Below are 23,674 nucleotides of genomic sequence, written 5' to 3'. Positions count from 1 at the left end.
CTCTCTCTCTCTCTCTCTCTCTCTCTCTCTCTCTCTCTCTCTCTGTCCTCAGGGCACCAGTAACCCTATCTTCCTGTGCAGCGTGGCATTCTTTCAGGACTCTCTGATCACTCAGCAGACACAGGTCAAGCTGTCTGTCTACGACGTAAAGGACCGCACACAGGGCACGGTAAGCCCAAACACAAGAATACCACTTGACTCTACTGTTTCAAATTTCCTCAAAGTTCTTATCTACTAAATCCTTAATAGTCTACACTTATCGTGTGTGTTTATGTGACAGATGTACATGCTTGGTTCAGCCATGTTTCCTGTGAAAGAGCTGCTGCAGGACAAACACCACAGACTGCACCTGACTCTCAGGTAACAGGCCGACACAACACACGGTGCCCCTTTTCCTCTACGGGTGACTAAATGATATTTGGGTTCGGGGATGTTTAATTTAGTCAATGTCACTGTGGTTCAGGTCAGCGGAGAACAACCGTGTTGGGAACATCACCGTCATCGCCTGGCAGATAGAGGAGAACCGCGAGCAGAGAGCTCCCGTTGCCAGATTACAGAGAGGAGACACTGTTAATGGAAGGGTGAGTGATCGGGAAAAGTGAGTCAGGACAGAAGTTTTTCGTGAAAGTATTAAAACTGAAATGTTGGGGTGATTAATTGATTATTTGATTGATATAAGATTTATCAGCAGCTGTTTTTATAACTGATTCATTAAAGTCCTTTTTCTTACAAAATATGAAACATTCCGTAGTTCCAGCTTCTCAGTTATGAGCATTTTCTGCTTTTGTCTTATGTGATGAAACAATAGCTGTTTTTAAGTTTCTGTCTGTTGGTTGTACAAAACAAGCAACTGAACGACATCACTTGAGGCTAAAACTGTGAAGACTGTGATGGCCGTTTACTTACTTTTTTCGGACTTTTTTTAGGCCAAATTAAGAAGAAATTCAGAAACTCATGGGCTGATTAATTGATGATAAATATAATAGTTGCAGTTATAGAAAATCCCTTTAACCTCACATTGTTTTGCCTGTCTAAGTATCACCACCCTCAGCCTATTTCTGGTTGTATTGTTTTCATAGCAGGTTTTCTTTTTGTCCACGTATGTGTCAGATGGTTCTCCCTGTTGATGAAAGCCTGACTGAATCCATGGGCATTAAATCCAAGTCTTCATCTCTGTGTAAAGACCCATTGCTAAAGGCTGGTGAGTGTGTGTCTATTTAAACTAGATATCAACCTCCTCTAAGCGGGAGTTTAGTAACAGTCTGGATTGCGAGCCATGTGATGGTGATACACGGCTGTGGTGGTCTGTTTTCGATCTGCTTCAGTGTTTGGGGGCATCATGTCTCGAATGTACCGGCTCCCCACCACCGACGGCAACCACCTTCGGATCCTGGAGCAGATGGCGGAGAGTGCGCTCTCCCTGCATATTCCTCGACAGTTTGTCAAGCTGCTGCTGGAGGAAGACGCCGTCAGGTAAAGTCTGAAAACGGATACTATTGATCAGAGGCGTTAACATCTTTGCAGAGGAGCAGCAGGGTGTTGTAGTGCAGTGACCCAATGATCAACTCTCTGTGTCTTGGTTGTTTTTACTTTGATTGTCTCGGTCTCGGCCACCAGTCTCACCTTTTACAGTCTTTGGTCTTTTTTTTTTCTTTCTCTTTTTCCCCTTCCTTTTCCTTTATTTAATATCTCGTGCACTGCTCTGTACTGGCATTGACAATGCTATAATATTGTCCAGTTTTACATCAAGTGTCTTGTGAAAAACACATATTTGTGGTGTAGTTTATGTTGTTTAATTTGTAAAAAGTGAAGTAGTTAATTTAATATTATGCAAAAACATTTTGTTTCCAATATAATTATATTTTTGGACTCCATTCGGAGTCTTAACTTTATCTTGAAATGAAAGAAAGAAAGAAAGAAATCTACATAATTTGTGTAGCAGGATGTTTTTTTTAACAAGTTCTTATCAGATACAGTATATATCTCAATGAGTGTGTCCTTCGTGTAATATATAATAAACTGTATCTTTATTATCATATTGTCATCATCATAAGGTCAAAGACACATTATCAATATGACTCCCACTGCTCCCATTCTTACTAATGGTTGCTTGTGATGTGGGTGATGTGAGAAGTTGGACCTGCTCAGCTGCAGACCTTAATTGAACAAGCGCCACTAATATCAAACAGCTGTGACATCATCAGTGCATGGGCTGGATGTCTCGATTGTAAATGTGTGTGTGTGTGTGTGTGTGTGTTGTGCAGGGTGTGTGAGTTGGAGGAACTGGGCGAGCTGTCTGCATGTTGGGAGAACCTCAGGAGGCAGATCATCACTCAGTATCAGACCATCATCCTCACCTACCAGGAGACCATAAGTGACCTGCACGAATACAAAGGTTAGAGACACAAGCTATTCATAACATCATTTTAAGGGGGCTCTGCACCAATTCAATCTAAAAATACATGTGCAAGTCAATCAGTCACAGGGAGTACTACACATTTATAATAGAAAGCAAGCTTTGCGTTTGATGTATGTGGGCATTTACCATTCAAAAGGTCGAACTAAAAGACGCTTTTAAAGGGACAGTGTGTAAGATTTGGTGCCATCTAGCAGTGTGGTTGCAGATCGCAACGCACCGAATACCCCTTCGCTGATTTCTTCCCCTTCAAAGACTGCGATAATGTGCGCCGCAGAGTGCAAAAGCGTGGTAGCGCCGTTCTCCTCGCTCAGAGGCCATCCTTTCCATAACAACACTACTTAAGGAGCAACTGGAGTCAGACGGTGGCTGGTGGTGCCATGGTTTTGCACTCTGTGGCTCACGTTACCGCAGTTCAACAGGCGTGTCGTGGAGCTACAGTGGCCTTTGTGTAATGTAAAATCGCAAAAGGCTCCTTCTAGATTGTTTGGTTTGTCCGTTCTGGGCTACTGTAGAAACATGGCGGGGCAGCATGGCGTCGCTCTGTGAAGACCCTCTCCATATGTGGATATGAAGGGCTTATTCTAAGTGAAGGAATTCTTAGTTTCAGGTGTCTTTTCCACATCAACTTTGACCATTGCTGTTCTTTTTGCTGCAAGAATTTTTAAGAAAGTGCAATACCAAATTGATGAGTTTCCCTTTAAGTAAAAATATATAAATGTTGCACAATTGCACACAACAACCAGTGCAACATCTTACATATTTATATTTTCATGTGAAATGTCACATTAGGACATATCTGTAACTTGTTACGGTATTTACAGATAAAAAGAACCTCTTTCTTACTTTCTGTTCCCTCTCAGGTCCTTCTTTTAAGTCTAGTACCTTGAAAACTGAGAGGAAGTTGGAGTTTATTCCTACTAATCTGCACATCCAGAGGATGAGAGTACAGGGAGAGTCTGGCTATGGTAGGTATTTATACTGCATACATATGTGTGGCCATGGTTTTAAAAATATTCTTTAGTATCTTATTGCATCCTCTTTATTACTGTCCTCTGATCAGACCGGACGTACGATGTTGTGACTATCGGTGCACCTGCAGCACATCATCAGGGCTTTAAAGGCTGCGGCCTCCGAAAACTGCTGCATAGGCTTGAAGAAGCCAGGAAACAGTGAGTAGAGCAAAACAGAAAATACATGAGCTTCACAGTGATGTTTGATTTTATGAGTGGTTAATTCATCTTTTTGTTGTTGTGTGTTTTGCCTCACTCAATCAGCACTTATGAGGAGGAAAGGTGAGGTGACGAGTAGTGTACCGTAAGATTCTTGTGTGTTATTTGTCATTGCTGTGTCTTCCATACTTATCTTCTTTATCTGTCTTTGTCTTTCACACCCGCTTCAACACACACCCAAAGCTCTGCTGGTTCTGGCTATAAAGGAATGGCATACCAGCCTCAGGATGTTGTGAAAGCGAAGGAGCTGATCGGTCAAATAAACACTCTGAAGACACAAGTGTGTTACTACACTGAACGCCTGTCGCGAGCCGCCAAGGAGCGCTCAGCCAACGCTCTGGATAGAACCCTGGCCATCCTATCGGAGAAGGTAGGAGAGCGCTCAGCGGATCTGGAGCGTGTTAATCAAGAGCTGAGATGTCGATTATTTTCTGTTTTTATCTTACTCGCTCTCCCTCTGCTTCTGGCTTCTTCGACCTCCCAACTTTTTATCTCAACACTTATTCTCTGAATAGAAATGATAAGCAGTTCTTGCAACCTAAAATGTCTTTCAATTAAATTTTTGACAGTACAACCACATTTCAGCCTCTCTGTGTCCTCTCCCGCTCCTCTTGCAGACTCGTCAGTTGGTGAACGTGTGTGACTCCAAGCTGCTGTCCTCAGCCATCCTCGCCCTGGCATCCGCCCGCCCAGAATCCACTCTGCAAACCCCGTCCCCGTCCTCCTCCTCCCTTTCACCCTCCTCTCGTTCCCCGTCGCGCTCCCCCTGCCGCCACCCGACCTCCCCATCTCGTGCTGCCACCTCGCCTTCTCGGTATGCAGAGGGCAGCGAAGGGAGTAAAAACAAGCGCTCCTCCTTGCAGGCAGATTTGCATGAGGAGGACTGGGTAAGACAAAGTCCATCTGCCTCTTTGATGTCTGTATTCATGTGTTGTTGTTTTTAATGTTCATTTTGTGATGTGTTTGTGTGCAGGAGAAGGTTTGGCTAAATGTGAATAAGAGCCTGGAGTGTGTGATCCAGAGGGTGGACAGGCTCCTGCAGCGAGACAAACTTCAGAGCGACAGTAGCTCGGAGGATGTCTTCCTGCTCGCCAGCGAGGAATCGGGTAACACTAAGAAAGGTACGCAGACACACACTGCTGTGCTCTCATGAGGCATCCGTAGTAACCAGGAACAGCCATCATCATCGTCATCAGTCTCTCACCAGACTGCTGCATGTCTTTCACATCTGTAATTTCATTCTCCTATTCATGCTAACTGCTTCAGTGTCGCTGGATGATTAAAATCTGAAGTATAATGTTGTGGAATTGTGTCCTTATCTTAAAAAAAATCTTTTCTCTCACTCGTAGACATCAGCCCAGAGGTAGAAAAACCGTCCCCAGGTGAGAGCATTATTTCCTCTACAAATCCTAAAAAGTCACTATGATATGAAAGAAGAAAACTATTCCTGCCATTTGATTGTTTGAAATGTTAAGTTACGGCGTTATGTCATGCGTTAGTTGTGTGTCAAATAGAACTCTTTACAATAGAGTAAAACAATTTTAGAAAATGAAAAAAATGTATTTAGATATTGTGTAATGTTAACTAATTTAAAAAAAGATGAAAATATTTCCAGGACATCTAAAAAAATGTCATATGTTTTTTGTTTTTTTTGATTTTTGCAAAATCTACTGAGTTCAGTGTCTGCCCCCCTCCCTGTGTGTATACGAGTGTTTTACGCGATGTGTGCCGTGTCTGCAGGGGAGTGGAGCGACGCTCTGTACCCTCTCCTCACCACGCTGACGGATTGTGCTTCTCTGATGAGCGACAAAGCCAAGAAGGCCATGGTGTTTCTGCTGATGCAGGACAACGCCCCCACCATCGCCATGAGCCTCACCCTGCAGTACCGCCGCGACGTTGTCTTCTGTCAGACGGTCCGTCCACATGTGTCTTCACCCTCCTACCGCTTCTGTCTTTTTCATACCTTCGTAGTTTTTGGAGAATTGCTTTAAAAACATGACCGTATTGATGTGAGTTGTGCTTCTTGCAGCTGACGGCGCTGATCTGCGGCTTCATTATCAAGCTGAGGAACTCTCTCTGTGACTCGGGCTTCCTCAGGCAGCTACACACCATCGGCTTACTGGTGCAGTATGAGGGCCTGCTCAGCACTTATGGTAACTTTAACCAGAGCAAATGAGTCCTCAGCCCATGGCTCTAACTTTTCACCACGTTTCACTGAAATCTGTTCAGCAGATTTTGCGCTATCAAGCAAACATACAGGACCACATCATAACATCCTTGAGGCTGATCTAATGACATCAGTGGCCTTTGTGTTTCTGTGATGACTCCTTGTGTCTTAAAGGGGAGGAGCTGGCCATGTTGGAGGATATGAGCGTCGGAGTGATGGACCTAAGAAATGTCACATTTAAAGTTACCCAGGCAACTTCAGGCTTCGCCCCGGACATGCTGCCTGTGATCACAGGAAACAGGAACGGCTTCAACGTCAGGGTTCCCATGTCCGGGGCGATGTTCGACACGCTGCCACGAGAGATTCAGAACGGGATGCTGCTGCGCGTGCAGCCCGTCCTGTTCAACGTGGGAATCAATGAACAGCAGACGCTGGCTGAGAAGTGAGTCCCTGAGATCAGAGGACAGGAAAGGTTGAGGGGTTGAGGACAGAAAGAAAATGGAGAAGAGAAAGGGCACCACCGGGTGCCTCTCAATGTATTTGACATGGAGATCATTTGAAAATGAAGTAAATACAAAGTACCGAAAGAGGTTTTGAATGAGGATTGAATAGATGTAGTGATTAGAACAAGGCTGCTGGTTTTAAGAGAATGGAACTGGGTTGAGAATATGACATTAAAAAGCATCAGTTCCCTGGATAACACATTAAACCTGCATGCAGTAGGTTGAAGTACAGCGATGAAATATTTTGAAATAACATGACTGATTAAGGGAGGACGAGTGTGATAGTCATGAAAGATTTCAGCTCTAATATCCCAAATGTGTCTCCAGGTTTGGAGACACGTCACTACAAGAGGTGATCAACAAGGAGAGCACCACTCGCCTCAGCTCGTACTACGACCAATTTAAAGAGGTCCTGCCAGAAGACTGTGAGTTTACATGCATACATGCATGCAAAGCACTTTTATCCAAAGGGAAAACAATGTTTATTTCCTTGTTCTCATATTTAACTCACCTCACTCCTCCTCTGTTCTCTCTTCAGGCCTGCCTCCCTCTCGCAGTACCACCAGTCTGCCCGAGCTGCTTAAACAGCTGAGCCAGAATGCGAACGCCAAGAAAAGCAAGAACGTGGAGATTTTGTGGCAAGCAGCCGAGGTACACTTGCCTCTCATGTCTTCTCTGTGCAAATTTAAAAGCTCTGTCTTCTGCCTCTGATTGATTTTTTTTTTTCTAAACCTGAAGACATGTCGCCGCCTGAACGGAGTGCGGTTCACCAGCTGTAAGAGTGCCAAGGACCGCACAGCCATGTCCCTGACCCTGGAGCAGTGTCAGATCCTGCAGCAGGAGCACGCCCTCGCCCCACAGGTCTTCTACCAGGCCTTGGACTGTATGCGCAGGTCAGCCGACGATGACGAAAGTCATAAGCCTCACCGATAGTGTTGCCCCTGCGTCAAAAGGTCATTAGAAAAGTAAATAATAAACAGCTTCTGTTTCTCCACAGTGAGGGCTGCAGGAGAGAGAACACCATGAAGAATGTGGGATGTCGTAAATACGCCTTTAACTCTCTCCAGCTCAAAGCCTTCCCCAAACAGTATCGCCCTCCAGAGGGCACGTACGGGAAAGTGGAAACCTAAATGAGCTCTTCTAACTGGAGAAAAAAACCCAAAAGACTGACGGGGATAATGATGATAGCACCACACAAACAAAAAATACCAAACACAAACTGGAACAACAGCCCTTCGTTTTGTGCTTAGTCACTGTTAAGATGATAATTGTGCAAGTGCCAGTGCTACTGTAGATTGTTTTATAGCGGTTTTACCCTCTCCTCCCGTAGTGCTAGAATCACACACTTTTCACACTTCATGGCCAGAAAGATGTCTCTCTATGTTACATCGAAGCAGCGTGCAGACAACACTGTTGGCTGCTGTACCAGTCGTTGCATCAGGAAGCATTCTGCCGACGCATTTGAACTTGTCTCCGGGAAGAAATAAGATGTGCAAATGTCTCCGCCTTTAGAAAGATGATGTGGGGCACATGTTTGTACTTGTCCTCGTTGCTTTTATTTGATCTGATCAGTTTGTCAGTTACAGGATGAGGCTGCAGATATTCTACATTTTTCAACATATTTGCAAGACCAAAACTTACAATGAATTGATCAACGACTGACTGGCACAGGTGAGTGCTGTAAAGCTCCTTCCTGCTTATGGTGCCCTGTTATAGGAAATGTCTGACCTTTAACAACAACAAAAAAACTATATTTGTTTATGTTTGTGTTTAGGAGGTATATATGGGCCACATACGGGGTAAGAAAGTAGTAGGATAGGATTGAGGAACACACAATTGCATTGTTGGTTTTGGTCTTTAAATGGGATTTACTGACATAAAGAATAATACCACCCTTGTCCTTTAAAGCTCCACTAGTTAAGTTGTTGATAAAGGATTGTTTTTCAGCCCAAAACACAAAGTGAAGCTGCATTGAGAGCCCAAGGATTTTATCTTATTTTTCAAGACAAGAGGTGACAAATTTTGGGAAATGGTAACAGCAGCAAGCAAGCGACTGATTGTCTAGTGATGAAAAAAATGAAAAACGATTTCTTGAAAATATGTTTTTAAGAAAATGACTGTGTATCTTTCCGCCACTTGGAGCTGCCTACATGTGAAGTTGCCCAGCGTGGCTTTGATCAGACCATCAGGTTTGTTAAAACAGATGTCTTTGCTTGTTTGCAAATTTCTCTGGACCTAAAGGCAAAGCACTTATTTAGTCTGTTTCTCTCCCACTGTCTCTCCTTCTTGTCTTTCTTCTTCAATCACATAAATATCCAACACTGTATCACTCTCTAGAACAAACACAACTCTTCTTTATCAAAGTACATATCTCACACCACTTTATGGTATTTGTATTCCAATGATGTCCCATCTAATGTGATTTCTGCGGTTCTTCTGGTGCTTCACTGGAAGCATCAATGGGGAACTGGTTCACAAATTGTGGGCTTCTAAAGTGGTGCATCACATTAGTCTATGAACATTTCTGCAGATATTAAAGACATTTTTGAAGGTTATATGCAGCACTATAGCCGTTCGATGGCCCTTCAAACTTTAAGCATCTATTTATTACAGTATGTGTTCTTAGTTTTAGAGCAATCAGTTGAATTATGCAGAACTTAATGATTGATATTGGATTAAAACTTTAAAATGCGTATTAATTTAACCTGCATGAAGAAAAAAAAACTATTGCAATTGTATACTGTTGCGATTACCCATGAGCACTAGATGGATGTTTCTAGGCTGAAGTGAAATGATGCATATTGCGTTTGTCTACCAACCATCAACAACACCTCATCTGTTGTCGACCTCGTCTGTCAGTTTACCAGCTCCAATGTACTTAATTGTATAAAACTTACATAGACAGGGAATTTTATTTTGAAAATGTTATTTTGCTTACAGGTATTTATGTTGATATGGCTGTTGTTGCCAAATGCTGTTTTAGTTTTCTCCATTGTTCTCGAGGCAGTAAGAACCTTGTTCAGTTGTACATGCACACAGGTTGGACCTGTGAGTTTTGGAGAGGCCTGCACCCCCACAGAGGTATAAAGTGAAACTGAAATATTGAATAAAGGCTTGTCAATGCCAAGTGAGTGTGTCAGTCAATGAAATTAGACATTATGAATTGAACAGCAAATGTTTCATCCTCTCGAGTGTCAAAGAGAAGCATCTTATATGGTATATATATAGACAAAGTGTGTATGAGAGAACTCTAAGCACAGTTTCTATCCATCTCTACCACTATAACTCTTAACTGTATTTATCTTGTGCACCATACAGCAGCAGTAATGTCAAATACCGCTTTAACGTTATCGGAAACTGTGTTGCGCCTCTTTAGCATACACGTGTTCTGCAAAGAGTAAAACATGTTTAGCAGGGATAATGAAATTGCTTTATTGTAGTTGTATAGTAACTACCACACTCCAGCAGGTGGCAGTAAAGCGCCTATAAACAGTGACGCCGACCGGTGAGTAACCACAAAGAAGAAGAGGCAGCGGTCAGAGGTTAAAGTTGAATTTTGTAAAAACATGGTTGAACACGGGGATATCCGCGTGGTTCACCGAGGTGGCAGTAAAATAAACTTCAGGGAGCCTGTCATAACCAACGATTCAAAGTAAGTGAGTGGTTTCAGTCCGATGAAGTTTACTATTCGTTGGAAGACTCTGTTGCGTTTCTACACGTTTTTATTGGCCACAAAGCTGAAGCCGGTGCTAGCCGTTAGCATTAGCAATATAAGCTGCTAAACCAACCGTTGATGTTGATGTTTTATATGTCAGGTAATGACTTGGAATAAAGTTGACTAAGGAGTTGAAACACAGAGGTGGGTGATAATTTATACTGTATGCTTTATAAACAGTCAAACCTGACAGGGTCATTTTTGACCCCAGAGGACAACAGGTGTGATTATGTGCTGCCATTAGAAAAATTCAAATGATTCAAGAACAGCATCCTCACTAAACTTTGATATGTACCTCTCTGTGATCAGTCAAATAGTAAAAAATAATCATTGTATTTTCACTAAAAAACAGGGTATACTTTTATGTAAACAAGGTCTATTGGCCCTAAATTCCAAAATGAAGGGAACGATTTGTGGTAATGTGTTGGACTGAAGTAAGACTAAAGGTGTAAAACAGAATTGATTGACAATTTATACTGTATGCTTTAAAAACAGTCAAACCAGGTGGGGTCATTTTTGACCCCAGAGGACAACAGGTGTATGGCAGTCGGGAGGACAACACAAGGGTTTTAAGTCCTCGTGTGAAAGCTGTGGGTTGTGTTGCTTGCAGGCTCCTGCTATGCGCCTCAGGAGAGAGCGTGAAGGTGTTCAGCACCTCCACGGAGGAGTGTGTCCACGACCTGCAGGGACACACCGACCTGGTGACCGGTGTGTTGCTCAAACCCTCCAACCACCTGCAGGTACGGTCCTCTCACCACACTGTCTATTAACGGGGAGGGAAAGAGTGCAGCAGTATGTGTTTTCTTTCTTTGACTTTGGGGTAAAACATTTATTTTAATGAAGCTTATTTAAAAGCATTAACATGTGGGACATGTGTAGTTGCTGCTTGAATAATGATTTTATATACATTTCATTATTTGAGATTTTCACTTCTCCTGTGATGATGCATTTCTGTTTTGTTGCAGGTCTACTCTTGCTCAGTAGATGGCACTGTCAGGCTTTGGGACTTCACAGATGGCATCCTTATTAAGGTACAGCTTGATTCTTGTCATGTTTTTTTTTTTTTGCTCCAGTTTTTGCAGTCTGTCTTAACCAGATCTCCCCCCCTACACACACACACACACACACTTGCTGTGTCCACTTGCCCTTCCACTTTTTTAATAATGAAGTCACCATCTATTTTATAGCACGTTGTTGATTGTGGGTTTTTTTTCAACTCTATGCACTTAAAGTATTTACACAATTCAGTTTAATTCAACAGCAGAGTGAGCAAGGTGTCTATGGTGGAGAGTGGTGAGCTGTCACAGTACCTGTATATTTATGCCCCCCTGCTGAGTGTAGTGAAGGAAGAGTGGGCTCAGATCCGTTTCACAAAGAGCCGGTGTTGTGTTTTCTCTGATGTCTGACAACTGTGTGATCTCTTCCAGACTTACGTCATTGGATACCCGGTTTACTCCGTCTACGCATCTGCAAACCATGAAGGAGTCATCTTTATCGTTACTCCCGCAGCAAGTGACAAAAGATCTGGTAGGTTTGACATATTTTCTAATGCTGGTCACTGCCTGGGTGTGATGCCTAATCTGTCATCATCCATTAGACCACTGGTTACCAGCCTGGGGGCCAAAGCTTCATGGGAGGTTACGAGGAGAACTTTTTAATTATAAGATACAGTTGACCTATCTCTCAGCATTTCATTAATTTCTGTGAAGAAAACTAAAAAATAATCAGCTCAGAATGAAACCAAATTGCTCTTCTTTTTGTTTTATACAACATTCTGCAATTGTTGCGTTCACTATTTGGGTTAATTGTACAGTTTGTTGTCTGTTCTGTTATTGAAAGAAAAGAGGCGAGCGATCAATAATGATGCTGAAGTGGTACCAAACTGCAGAACCAGGCTAGCTGGAGAGGTAGCTGTCTATATGAAGTTTCACACCACTACTTACAGCACCCTGTTATTTAAATGTAAAGTTTTCTTTTGTTGCTTTTAGTGGCAAAAAATGTAATTACTGAATAAATCTGACCAGAGTTTGCCGTACTGAGATGTGTCGTAGATTACGTAGAAAACTCTGTAGACGAATTAGACAGTCTGGGTGAAGACGGGTGCAGTCCACGTGTTTCTTTCAGCACATCAATTCCAGTGTCGGCAGGTCAAACCTGGATGTGCATCAGTGTATCCACATGCATTGCTGTCTTTTACAGGATTTGTTTTCTGGTGCATCCACTAGGAGTCGCTAGTCACCAAAAAATGTCACATTTTTCTCAAAGGGGCTTTAACATTCTACATGAAGTAGAATTTGGGTAAGAGGTCACTGGGTAAGAATGTGCAGCTGGCAGATGTTTGACTGTGTGTGTGTGTGTGTGTGTGCGCGTGCGCGCAGAGCTGTTCCAGCTGGTTGCCCTACATCTTCCGCAGAGTGGAGAACAGCTGGTGGAGGCCGGAGAACTTTCTGCTGTGCTCGGGGACGTCAGTTCCAACCCACGAGCCACTGTCTTCGGCAGAGGGGTACATTCACCAACACACCATCTGCAACAGTTACATACCCGAAAGTGATATTCCCCACTTATTGACAACTCAAAGGGCTATTGGTCTGAAATCTTGTTGACTTAATTAGACTTTTCTGCTGTGGCAAAATACAATTATATAGGAAACATATTTGTCTGACTATGATCTAAAATTGTCTGTTTTCAAAAACTTGAATAAACCCCCGGTGGAAGCATAAAATGAATCGCTATTGCATGAAATTCAGATTATTATTAATAATTTTTTTTACTGGATATATACCATTTACAATTATGATGAACACCCCGCTTCAAATAGACGCCAGTATTTACTCAAGAACAGATCCTTCCTGCATTAATGTGTTAATAACCAGATGTTAACCTTCTCACAGGGGGAATATATTGCTTCAGCTAAAGACGTGCATCTGCAGGTCTACTTCTTCAAGAAGCAGAAGTCATACAGGTGAGCCACGGTGTGAGATGCTTCAGGTGTGAGGTGTGGAGATTATTTTATTGAAGACGGAAAATGAATTAAAGATGATCACCACAAATTGTCACGTAAAACCCACAACCATTCACAGCTTTAGATGGAGAGATCAGAAGTAAAGTCGTCATACGTGATAACGTTCATGGATCATGAAACCCACGATGTTTACAAAGCCACGAGGATGTTCAATAACGCCGCATATCTGTCCTTGTGTGGTGGTCAATAGGTTTCCCCTCAAAGAAGACAACAAGAAGGGAGGCAAGAACACATTCACTTGCGTTGCCTGTCACCCTAAAGATGACTGCATTGCCACCGGGCATGAAGATGGCAAGATTCGCTTGTGGTGAGTGTAGTAACAAGATGGCCTTAACGCATATACACTCGCATCAATCGACAATATTTCCTTAATTATTCAAATGTTTTAGGTCTATGCAGCTCTGTGTTTGTATAGTCTATGAATGTAACATAGACTCTATATAAGAAGTGGATGTATTCACCTTAACGTCACCCAATGGTTTTGTTGACTCGGGTTTTGAAGCCTTGAGTTCTGCATTTGGCTGTCGCCATCTTGGTTTTTGGCCTTTTGTGATCTTGTTTTTTTGCAACCTGGAGTGACACGAGGGTGGAGCTAAGAACAACCAAAAGTTGAATAAGACATTTGTAGCGACTTAAAAAAAGTTACAATTAACTTTCCTGAACTGAAAACACACCGTGAAAGGGTTAAATTTCCACGACGAAAAACACGGACAACTCCCAGACCGGACAACCCCATGGAAGCAACCTGTCAATCACATGGTAGCCCCGCTCTAAAGCCATACTCTGCTTTATGGTCTATTTTTAACGGTACCATAATTTACGAAGGGAACATCATGCAGTATTGAAGATGTCTTAAAACTAACAATTGAGACAATAAACTCATGTTTACAAGAAATGTTTACTGAGGTAATAAATCAAGTTTAAGGCACTTCCGCATTGGCTTCACCTTTCAGAACCGGAGGTTGCCGCCTGGAATGTAGCAGAGAAGCTTTTTGGCCGAAGGGATTATGCTTTCGGGTTTGTCGGTCCGTACATCTGTCTGTCCGGTCCATTCTCGTGAACACCTGTATGGAATCCCTCCAAATTTGGGCCAAACGTCCACCTGGACTTAAGGATGAACCGACTGGTTGTAGCTTGTCATTCTTCTCTCTTACATTACCGTTTATCCTTTCAGGAGAAACTTTAACCACAAAAAGGAGTACACATACTCCGCCCTGCACTGGCACCACAATGCTGTCAGCTCCGTGTGCTTCACACCAGAAGGTACACAAATGTTTTATTATTGTTTTTCTCTTTCTGTCTATTACAGACAGATTATTTATCTCAATCAAGCTATAATAAAGATCTCAGACATACAACTGGAGTTTTTGTCCTGTTTTAAAAAATATATATTTTCAGCTAGAAGCAACCAAATTGGCTCAGGATTTGTTTAGCTTTAAAGGGACAGTTCACCCCTCACTTGTCGCTTTTTTTAAAATAAAAATGCATTCCTGCCCTGTTCCTGCCTCTGTATCTACTTCGGCTTTGTTTCACCAGGCACCAACCTGTTGAGCGGAGGCTTGGAGTCGGTGCTCGTCCAGTGGCGATACAACCAAGAGAGCCAGCGGGACTTCCTGCCCCGCTTGGGTGCTGCCATCACACACATCACCGTCTCACCCGATGGGGCTCTGTTCTGTACCTCACACAGTGACAACAGTAAGAAGCTGCTACCTGTGAAACCCGATGTGCAGAAATGACTGTAATAGTGGACATAGTTGTGCATGTAACACTTCTGAAGCCAGCGTGTAGCGGCACTGCAGCATCAGTGCGCTATGGTAGCCGCTTGATTTGAACTCTGCATGCTTTACAGTTGACGGCACACTTTGCTCCGAAGAGCTCACGTCGGAGAGTTGAGAAAGGCAACTCTGTGAAATGTGTAAATAGAATTGCTTCCAGTATTCAGTATGATGGGAAGGCTATCGTAACTGGTTTCTGTCTCTTCTTGTTTTAGAGATTACGATCATCCAGAGTTGTGTTAAAGTGTCAGCTGTCATTCAGGGCCTGGTCAAAGGTGAGTACACGCTGTAGGTGGCAACAGCACGTAGATCCATAAACATGCTGTATGTGCTCAGAGATAATGAACGTATCTGTAATAAACAACCTTCACAGTTCCTGGAAAACCATCTCGCTTTGAAGGAAGATCTTAATATTAATGCATGAAACTAGATTTGGATCTGCTAGGTTACTCTGTGCTCTATTTTTATTTTTTTTTCTCGTGGTGCAGGAGAAAGTGTCAAGACAGACTTTGTGGTGGACCCACGCAGCAAATCCTTGGTGCTGAATGGGAAACCAGGCCACCTGCAGTTTTACTCCCTCCAGAGAGACAAACTGCTGTACAACGTAAGCACTCTGCTGTAGAAACGGCTTCAATGGACATAATGTGCTATTACAGCACATTAAACTGCATAGATGTGGTTATGAGTACTTGGAGACGAGGTATTTTCACTACAAACGGCTCACTTAACAGTACTGTCATCAACTTAAAATCTGTCTTCTGTGTTTCCCACAGCTGGACATAGTGCAGCAGGAGCACATTCATGAGTTGGGCCTGGAGCAGTTTGAGGTGGTCATGGTGGATTTTGATGCCTCTGGCAACTGGATGGCAACGGTGGAAGAAAGAAAACAGAAAGCTGCTGAGCTGGAGCTCAACTTGAAGCTGTGGGCGTTTGACGAGCAAACACAGAGGTACATATAAAATAGATCATCTGAACTCACTGTGAGACATGCTGGAGTTTCAATGTTTCCAAGATTGTAAAACTGCTGTGGAAAGATTATTTTGGATTATAAAAACTTCACCACTGTATTGTCCCGTAGTTTCTCTTCCAAGAACACGAGCAGTAGTTTCGTGCTGATAGTTTATTTCTTTCCTTACCCACAACCCTGTAACATGCCGACTTGCATCACCTGCAGTTTTGTGCTGAACACCACCGTCTCGGCCCCACACGAGGCCCGGATTACGGCCATGTGCTTTTGCCAGGCCACCGACAGCCAGACCACCCTGCTGGTCTCCGCCAGCAAGGACGGACACTTCAAAGCCTGGCAGCTGCCCAGATCAGCCCACGCAGAGGGTAAGCGGCCAGAATGCAGAGTTGCAGCTGATCAGCTAGTGTGGTAATATTTACCGTGCTCTCTTTAACTCGCTGTCCTTCTTTAGTGTCATAGACTGTGACTTCTAATTCTTGGTTTGCATCTCCAAGAGTTATGTGCAAAAAAAATAACATTTATCACTTTATTTGACCTTTTTTATTTGAAGGAAAAATCTGCCATTTTTTAAAACAAATACTTGAGCAAAAAATAAAAAATAGGTCATCATGTAATTTTCCAAACATATTGAAAACCTTCCAAAATAACATACATACTGCTTTTTAAGCCGAATGTATACATTACCCTTAATTCTATGTAGCTACCAGGCCAAACTGACACAATTAAAAGTTGAAAATATGCAATAATTTAGTTTAAATGCCTCCTAAAATATCTAAACTCAATATCATGATGTCCATCGGCGGCATGCATGTGATGCTTAAATCCAAAGTGTACGACCAGGATTTATTTATTTTTTGCATTCTGTGTTTCCCGTCCTCTTGAACGTGCCCGCAGATGAAGGTCCTTCCTGGTCATGTGATTTCGTCGGAGCCTATCACGGCCTGGTACCGGAGTGCTGCTGTTTCTCAGCCGATGGTTCTCTGCTGGCCGTCAGCTTTCGGGAGGTGGTGACCGTGTGGAGCCCGGCTTCCTGGGAGCTGCTGGCGACTCTGTCCCAGCCGCCCAAAGCCATCAGGTCAGCGCATAAACCTGCACTCAATACTTGTAGTGCTGAACAGTTTGTTTGCTGTACTTAAAGATCCCCTCCAGCCTTATCCTGTATAAGCTCACAATGTTTAGAGGTGTTTGTTTAGCTAAACAGATGGTTTTCATCTGCAGTGCAGGTGGATGAAAGGAGGGGAACGCTGTATACTCGGATGCTATCCTCTTAATTTCATGAATCAGTATTGTGACACATTAAAAGACAACTACCAAAAAAAGAAGGCAGACAACAGCATTAGAGTAGATGTCTGTAAAGAAAGGCACAGCATAAATATAAGACATCCTCAAATAAAGGGAAATTAAGCAGTTATCTTATTTAGTGTCTAAAAGCAATGGAATGACTTGACAGAGGTATATGACAGCCAGATGGTCACTGGCTCAGTTACAATTATGTCATTCAATCTGTAAATTGGAAAAGAAAGGAAAAAAGACATGCCAAACGCAGGAGTAACTGCTTTAACAAAGAGGGCCAGTTGTCAAACAAAAGCTCTCAACTTCACTGAACCAAAGAGTGACTTCACAATGGTCACGGGGTGCACTTGTCTATTGCCTAATATCGGTTGTAGAGAGGCTGTATTGCAAACCGTTTATTTTGTCCGTCCCCAGTAAGCGCAGACTGGGCACACATTCAGGGGAAAACGGACGTACAAGTGACAGCGTGCACACACACGCAGATTCACTAAGCAACCAGCTGTTTTAGAGTTTCTAAAAGGCTCCTCGGCGGTAGATGTTGTTGAACAGTTAAATGACCTTTTTACCACACTGGCAGAAGTCCAGAGCCTCGTTTCTCACAGCAGATGTTACAGCCTGTGAAACACAGGAACAAGGCTGTAGTTACACAACGTTGCTCGAATCTCAGAAATGTTGGCAGATGCCCACCCCACCCCCCCTCAAGAAGGGGGCCCTCGGGTCACCGAGGACACAAAACTAGCATTGTTAGTTTCTGTCCCACTTTTCTGAAATATTCCGAGAGCAAAGCACTGAGTCAGCCTTAAGCATATTTACAAGACAAACGGAGAGCGATAACTTGTAACTTATCTTAGAATACAGGAACCAGCTGAGGGAAACCTTTTAAAGCTATTAGTCATCACAACAAACAACGCTAGAAAAGGTCTCTTGGTAATTAGTAGTTAATAGTTCTGTGCTCTTTTAGGAACGTAAAGTTGTCTGAACTAACGATGCGTAACAGCTGAACTCTTCAAATGAGCAGACATTTGCTGCTGAAAGGGAATTTGAGCGTATTAAGACTTGAAAGTTGGTGGGAGAGGAAAATAGAATGTGAATAGTCAGCTGTTTTGACAGCTGCCTGGTTCCCCTTACAGTACATAACTACCACCTATGGATGAGTAGCGCTCACTTAACCTCCAAACTCACCGACACTGAACTCTTAACTTGTAACTTGAGGAATTAATCACTTTTTTCCACAATTTTCTTATTTGCTTTTTTGGGTTAGGGTTGGGGTTAAAATAGGCACAATTCACCTAACAAACGTGTTTATTTTATCCAGAAACTAATGAATATTTTAACATATGAATATCATAAACTCCCTCTGAATGATGTGTAGAAGAAGGCAGCACTTTAAAGTCTGAAAGCGGCCGTTATTGACTTGTCTGCCAGACACACATTTTGTGTCTTTAGTTCTTGGTGGGTGTTCAGACCCGGCTTGCGTGTTCCAATTTGCCCCCAAAGCGGAAAACCTCCTCAAAAGCTAATCCTGTGAAATATGTGTGGTGTTGAGAAGCTAGCTGGTTGGAGGAGGAGGGGGGGTGCACTTCTTTATAGTCACAGGGGGGAAGGAGAAAAAAAAAACTTTTTTATTCTCCACCAGGAATCTTTGCTTTGGGCGACTAAGCTGCTCCAAGTACCTGCTGGGAACCACTGCCAACCATCTGCTCTGCTGCTGGAACCTCCTCACCTGCTCACGTATGTGTACATGTCGAGAATGCAAGATGATCGGCTGAATGCACAAGTTTATTTTTAGTTTTGTACATATCTAATGATGCTTCTCTGTTGCCTCCTTCCTGTCTCCTGCCCTCTCTGGCAGTGGAGTGGAGCACCTCGATGGACGTCAGCCTGCTGCTGAACGACCCCCTCACTGAGAACATGGCGGCCTTCTGCTGTCAGGCTGGACACACAGACTGTGAGCTTTAAACTGGTTCCCATGTGCTTACAACTTGGAAATGTTGAAACTCAATGTTTTCTTTCAAATCAAATTTTAAACCCAAAGAAACCATTTAAATGATACCTGAATATTTGACACAACACAAATCTGAGCTGACTGGCAAGTAACCGTGTCAGAGTCCTAAAGATCACATCTGAAAAATGTAACCAAATTGACTTTCAGTCTGTGTATATTTAAACAGTTTATTCTGTGGGGAACATGAGTGTGTGGCAATCCATCAAACAACTTTTGAGACTTATTAGTTAAAACCATAACATGGTGGAGCTGAAGTCCGTAGGGTTTATCCTCTGGGTACGATGAACGTCCGGCCCAAATTTCATGCCAGTCCATTCAATACCTGTCGATATATTTCATTGGTTCATGTAGAATAAATATAATATCCGAGTTATTAAACGGTCTGCTGTCAGTCTGCCAGGGCTCTGTAGACATGAATATAACCATTGTGATGATTTCTCTGTTTTCTGTTCTCAGTGTTTGTGTTTAAGCCCAGCGAGCCTCGGCCCGTGTTTTCCCTCAAGGCCGTGTGCTCGGGGAAGGTTACTCGTGCCGTGTTTGCCCCGAGGGAGGAGATGCTGGAGAGCTGTGAGGAGAGCAGCCAGTGGCTCAACCGCTCCCAGCTGTACTTCCTCACTCAGTACATGGTACACCAAGAAAAACACTATTAGATATGTGTTCTAGATAAATCTTCAGGTTCTGTGTCTTCTCAGTAACATGTTTATGCGACCTGAACATCGTGGCTATTATGTCATTTTAGTTACCCTTTTTCCCCCAATGACTCCTTCTGTGTGCTGTTATCGTGTTAACAGTATTGGCTGCTGTGCTCTCTCTTCTCTACAGGACCTCATGACATTCACCACTAAGGCGGAGGAAGACCGACTGATGGCGTCCAGCAAACGGGTACGGCCCACCTGAGCGTTTCTGTACGCCCAGATCGATTGTCTCTGTAACGACCAATCACAAGAGCCGATCACATGACTAGAAAACACGCAAGCTGGTTTCTCCATGCTGCGCTAAAATAAGTTGCGTCTCAAGAAATAAATAATGCTCGACAACATATAGAAGGCTTTAAATAGAGCCTGTGATCGGTATCGTCTCACACTGCTTCCAGTGATTTGGCCCCAAAAACTCCTGATGGGATCCCCCTCACTCTGCATCAGAGGGTTTCACATGTTTTCATGCCGCTACTCAGAACCTCCGGATGTTGCCCACCGAGCATGTTTGGAGTCATGCTTGGCAGTCTGAACATGGCAAAACTAAGACTAGGAAAACTGTGCCATTAACCCAGTGTAATGGTGAAGAGCTTGTTCATTACTTATTGAAAGTTACTGAAGCTGCTAAACTCCATAAAGTTCTTGTTTACAAGTCCTGTTCTCTCATAACGTATCTAAACATCTTTGTATGACTCGGCTTTACTGGATCTCTTCACCTCTTCAAACTGTTGACCTATTTTTTTAAAATAACCTGAGTTATTTCCTCCCCCCCCCACCCCCTCACCTTCAAGCTCGTGATCAATGACAGTGTTGCCATGACACCGTTCTACCTGTTGCTGGGGAAACACCGGAAACAGGAAAATCCGGACACACTGAGCGGCAGCCCGTCTGCCGAGAGGACTCCTCTGCCTCAGGGCTCTGTTGCTATCAAAGAGGTCGGTAGTTCAGACATGGGTTATGTCCACTTCTTGTGTTTGTGACATTGACTTATCAGAGTTTCAAATATTTTGATGCATCAGTTTGTTGTGCGTTAAATCTTCTTTTTTCTTCTTCTCGACAGCTTCTGCAGACCCCGGCCCACGTTTTGCCCTCGACCTCTTTCCTCTGTTCAATGTTTGTAGAGTCTCTACTCATCTCCGTTACCGACGCCAGGTCAGTAGTATTACTTCACTGTCAGCGTGAGTTGGCACAACGCTGATGGAATTCAGGCTGTGCATGATTCAGCAACTTAAGTCCCTTGTTTACCTCTAAAATATGCAAAGTCACATTAACCTTTTTTTCTTTCTTTTTTTTCCCATGTTTGTTCTCGTGGCCTCAGAGAGGAAAACAAACACGCAGAGGAGGAAATGGAGAGCGAAAAAGAGGAAGAGGATTCCGAGGGGGAAATGGAATCCAGCACCTCGAGACCAGAGCAGGCGTTACCAGGAGCTCAGTCGGCAGAGTCGGCAGCCCCCCCTCTGACAAAAGCCCAGGTCAGGGAGCTGAGGAGGGTGAAGAAACTGGACCACAGCTGGCTCTCAGGCCTCCTGCACTCTTGAACATGACCGCGTGCAAAGACACTCACACAGATACGGTGCATAAAGAAAGCTTTCACCACATCAGTGTTTTTTTATTATTTGTATTATGCCATTAAATCAGAATGGATCTCTTGCAAAGAACAAAACAATGTCAATGTTTAAACAAAACAGAAGATATTTGATTGCATAAGTATCTGCTCCTTTTGGCAGCAATTACAGTCATGAGTCAATGTTTGTATCGGTTTACACATGCGAACAATGAAAGATTCTCCCAGATTTTTGAAACTGCTAAGGCTCTGTTTGAGTCTTGCCACAAACTCTGGACTGCATTGAGGTCTGGATTTTAACGAGAACATTAACATTAGTTTTTAGTGTAATTCCTGTAATTGTCTGTTGTCTTGTTGGAAAATAAAAGACAATTTCATTTCAGTCTCACATGCCTGCTGGTAATTAGGAGCTGAGGACATCACATGTTTGTGAATTAGAGTTATGGTCATGCCATAGTTTAATTTGGATGATCGGTCTGAGCTGAGCTCTGACTGAGAAGAGTCCCTGGCTGTGAATCACTGGTCCTCATGTTTTTGACAGAATATTAAATGAAATACACCTGCATTTGCCACAAATGGCTTTATTTTAATACTTTTATTAAACACACACAAACATTTCACTTCATACAACTGGCTACAACAGTGATTACATTTTTATTTTTACTTGCACAAAAAAATAAAGCGTGTTTAAAAAACAAACAAATGAGATCCACTGTGATTCAATGTTAAAACTATAAAAAGTCCAAGGGTGGGGTGAAAAGTTAAACTCAATAGGCACTGTATGCATACACACATTTTTCTCTACTTCTATAAACTTAATAAAACAATGTAAGCCTTTCTTAAATCTTTGTCTCGTACCTTTTTAAACAACCGCAGTATGTTTTCCAGAGTCAGGCTTTTTTCTCCCATTGTCGATATAATGGAGAGGGAAGGTTATGTGTGTAGCTGTTGTATAAGCAGGTGAACTATGACACTTATAGTCGGACTCTTACTTTGAAAAATAGTTGCATACATCATTATTGCATATTATTTGAATTGATGCCTGATATTTCACAATACAGCTCCTGGTTGGGGTCTTGACATAAACTGTTCTTATGTGACCAGGGCCTTAAAAGTCACATTGATGCTGTAAAGACGGTAACGAACCTGAAAGTCCTGAGTCAGCTGTCTCTGAAGGAGAGTGTTCCCAGGCCACAATTTCATCTCAGCGTTTTTCAGTTCCTTTCTCATGTGCTCCGGTCTCTCACCACAGAGGACAGATCCTTTTTTGCCTCGTCATGACCTCCGTGTTAGACATTGAACTTTAGATGGTCATATAGGTCATCCTATATATCCTTATTGAGTCGTAAGCTGCTTATCTGTCACTTATATGAGCTGGGATTTTAAAGCCGACTGATTCCTCATGGTAAACTTTACTTTCCTTGAAAAAGAAAATTCACTTTGCGATCTAGTTTAAGTCCTTGGACTTTGTGACAGGTTGACGGTCTTCTTTGTCCACCGCCTTTGTCCATTTACCCCTGAGCAATGCAAATGTACATACTATAGTATATTTATAACAAATATATGGGAAATACATATAAAACTAATTTAAACAAAAAGACTGAAAATCAGCTCACAGAAGAGCATCAGACTCTGTGTATGAGGGGAGGAAGTCAAATCTAGATTTTCTGTGTAAGTGGGTCATCATTTTTTAACTTAAAGGAGCACTCCATCTTATTCCTTTGCTTGTGTTGATGAATGCAGTCTGGAGTTGCTACCTTCAAGCAGAGATGAGGAGCGCTGAGCTACAAAGGGTCTGGTAAACTCACTTCTTAATTACTTCAAACCCAAAGTATTTTTCACTGTCAAACTTTGGAGTCTTTTTTTCCAGTTCAGCACCAACTGACACCGACTCACTCCCTCAAAAGGCTTCAGTGTAACAGGTTAACTCCGCTGAGCATAAAGACTGGAAACGGGCTAACCTGGCTCTGCCCAAATGTAAAAAACAACAACCTAAAGCTCACCAATCAACACATATTATCTCATTTCTTTATTTCATTCAGAATCAACAAGTTGTGGTTTCGCTGATAATGTGCTGGACTACTTCTAGGCCGGGTGTAGTGATTTACAGAAGTCTTGTCATGCAACCAGCAGAGACTCCAGCAAAATGAGCAAGGTCAACTTGCTATAATAAAGGTGCCTCAATGTACAGACAGTATATGTTAAACAACTGACTTGTGAAATTGTAACACCTGACTTTCCCTATCAGCAGTGGTATCAGTTAAATATTGTTTCTGACGCACCTTTGACATGACAGTTAAAGGCTGAACGCAAGGTCTTG

General features: G+C 42.8%; 2 protein-coding genes across 3 annotated transcripts in view; both read left to right on the top strand.

The window, feature by feature from the left end:
• The window catches only part of inpp4aa (inositol polyphosphate-4-phosphatase type I Aa), a 15,768-nt gene extending 6,353 nt beyond the window's left edge, over nucleotides 1–9,415 (top strand). Inside the window, exons 4-23 of one of the 2 annotated variants that reach the window (XM_031869469.1) lie at nucleotides 53–169; nucleotides 281–360; nucleotides 464–581; nucleotides 1,111–1,201; nucleotides 1,326–1,473; nucleotides 2,265–2,395; nucleotides 3,280–3,384; nucleotides 3,480–3,588; nucleotides 3,694–3,711; nucleotides 3,832–4,018; nucleotides 4,266–4,535; nucleotides 4,622–4,769; nucleotides 4,998–5,030; nucleotides 5,389–5,561; nucleotides 5,678–5,801; nucleotides 5,990–6,257; nucleotides 6,646–6,743; nucleotides 6,857–6,969; nucleotides 7,057–7,211; nucleotides 7,316–9,415. In XM_031869469.1, the coding sequence (XP_031725329.1) occupies nucleotides 53–169; nucleotides 281–360; nucleotides 464–581; nucleotides 1,111–1,201; nucleotides 1,326–1,473; nucleotides 2,265–2,395; nucleotides 3,280–3,384; nucleotides 3,480–3,588; nucleotides 3,694–3,711; nucleotides 3,832–4,018; nucleotides 4,266–4,535; nucleotides 4,622–4,769; nucleotides 4,998–5,030; nucleotides 5,389–5,561; nucleotides 5,678–5,801; nucleotides 5,990–6,257; nucleotides 6,646–6,743; nucleotides 6,857–6,969; nucleotides 7,057–7,211; nucleotides 7,316–7,448 (2,619 nt within the window). In that variant the 3' untranslated portion in view covers nucleotides 7,449–9,415. The remainder of the gene's footprint in view (nucleotides 1–52; nucleotides 170–280; nucleotides 361–463; nucleotides 582–1,110; nucleotides 1,202–1,325; nucleotides 1,474–2,264; nucleotides 2,396–3,279; nucleotides 3,385–3,479; nucleotides 3,589–3,693; nucleotides 3,712–3,831; nucleotides 4,019–4,265; nucleotides 4,536–4,621; nucleotides 4,770–4,997; nucleotides 5,031–5,388; nucleotides 5,562–5,677; nucleotides 5,802–5,989; nucleotides 6,258–6,645; nucleotides 6,744–6,856; nucleotides 6,970–7,056; nucleotides 7,212–7,315) is intronic. The other variant, XM_031869468.1, reaches the window with a different exon arrangement.
• A 405-nt stretch (nucleotides 9,416–9,820) lies between these two features.
• wdr75 (WD repeat domain 75) lies at nucleotides 9,821–21,736 on the top strand. The gene is made up of 21 exons (XM_031869471.1): nucleotides 9,821–9,970; nucleotides 10,644–10,773; nucleotides 10,999–11,064; nucleotides 11,461–11,560; nucleotides 12,412–12,536; nucleotides 12,925–12,995; nucleotides 13,246–13,362; nucleotides 14,230–14,318; nucleotides 14,592–14,750; nucleotides 15,046–15,105; nucleotides 15,319–15,434; nucleotides 15,604–15,779; nucleotides 16,005–16,162; nucleotides 16,692–16,872; nucleotides 18,727–18,821; nucleotides 18,943–19,038; nucleotides 19,552–19,721; nucleotides 19,918–19,977; nucleotides 20,582–20,725; nucleotides 20,851–20,942; nucleotides 21,109–21,736. Exons 1-21 carry the CDS (start codon nucleotides 9,885–9,887, stop codon nucleotides 21,326–21,328), a joined length of 2,511 nt encoding a protein of 836 aa, XP_031725331.1. The 5' UTR covers nucleotides 9,821–9,884; the 3' UTR covers nucleotides 21,329–21,736.
• The last annotated feature ends 1,938 nt before the right edge of the window (nucleotides 21,737–23,674 follow it).

This window comes from Anarrhichthys ocellatus, unplaced genomic scaffold (assembly GCF_004355925.1).
Source record: "Anarrhichthys ocellatus isolate YVR2014 unplaced genomic scaffold, GSC_Weel_1.0 scaffold47, whole genome shotgun sequence".
Lineage (NCBI taxonomy): Eukaryota > Metazoa > Chordata > Actinopteri > Perciformes > Anarhichadidae > Anarrhichthys > Anarrhichthys ocellatus.
This window is presented reverse-complemented; position numbering and strand designations above follow the sequence as displayed.

Bases quoted from the DNA above. Each gene is read 5' to 3' on its own strand.
- wdr75 (XM_031869471.1), top strand. From the start codon at position 9,885: ATGGTTGAACACGGGGATATCCGCGTGGTTCACCGAGGTGGCAGTAAA. The intron at 14,319-14,591 runs GTACACAAATGT...TTGTTTCACCAG, and splicing joins CGTGTGCTTCACACCAGAAG to GCACCAACCTGTTGAGCGGA. The intron at 15,106-15,318 runs GTGAGTACACGC...CTCGTGGTGCAG, and splicing joins CATTCAGGGCCTGGTCAAAG to GAGAAAGTGTCAAGACAGAC.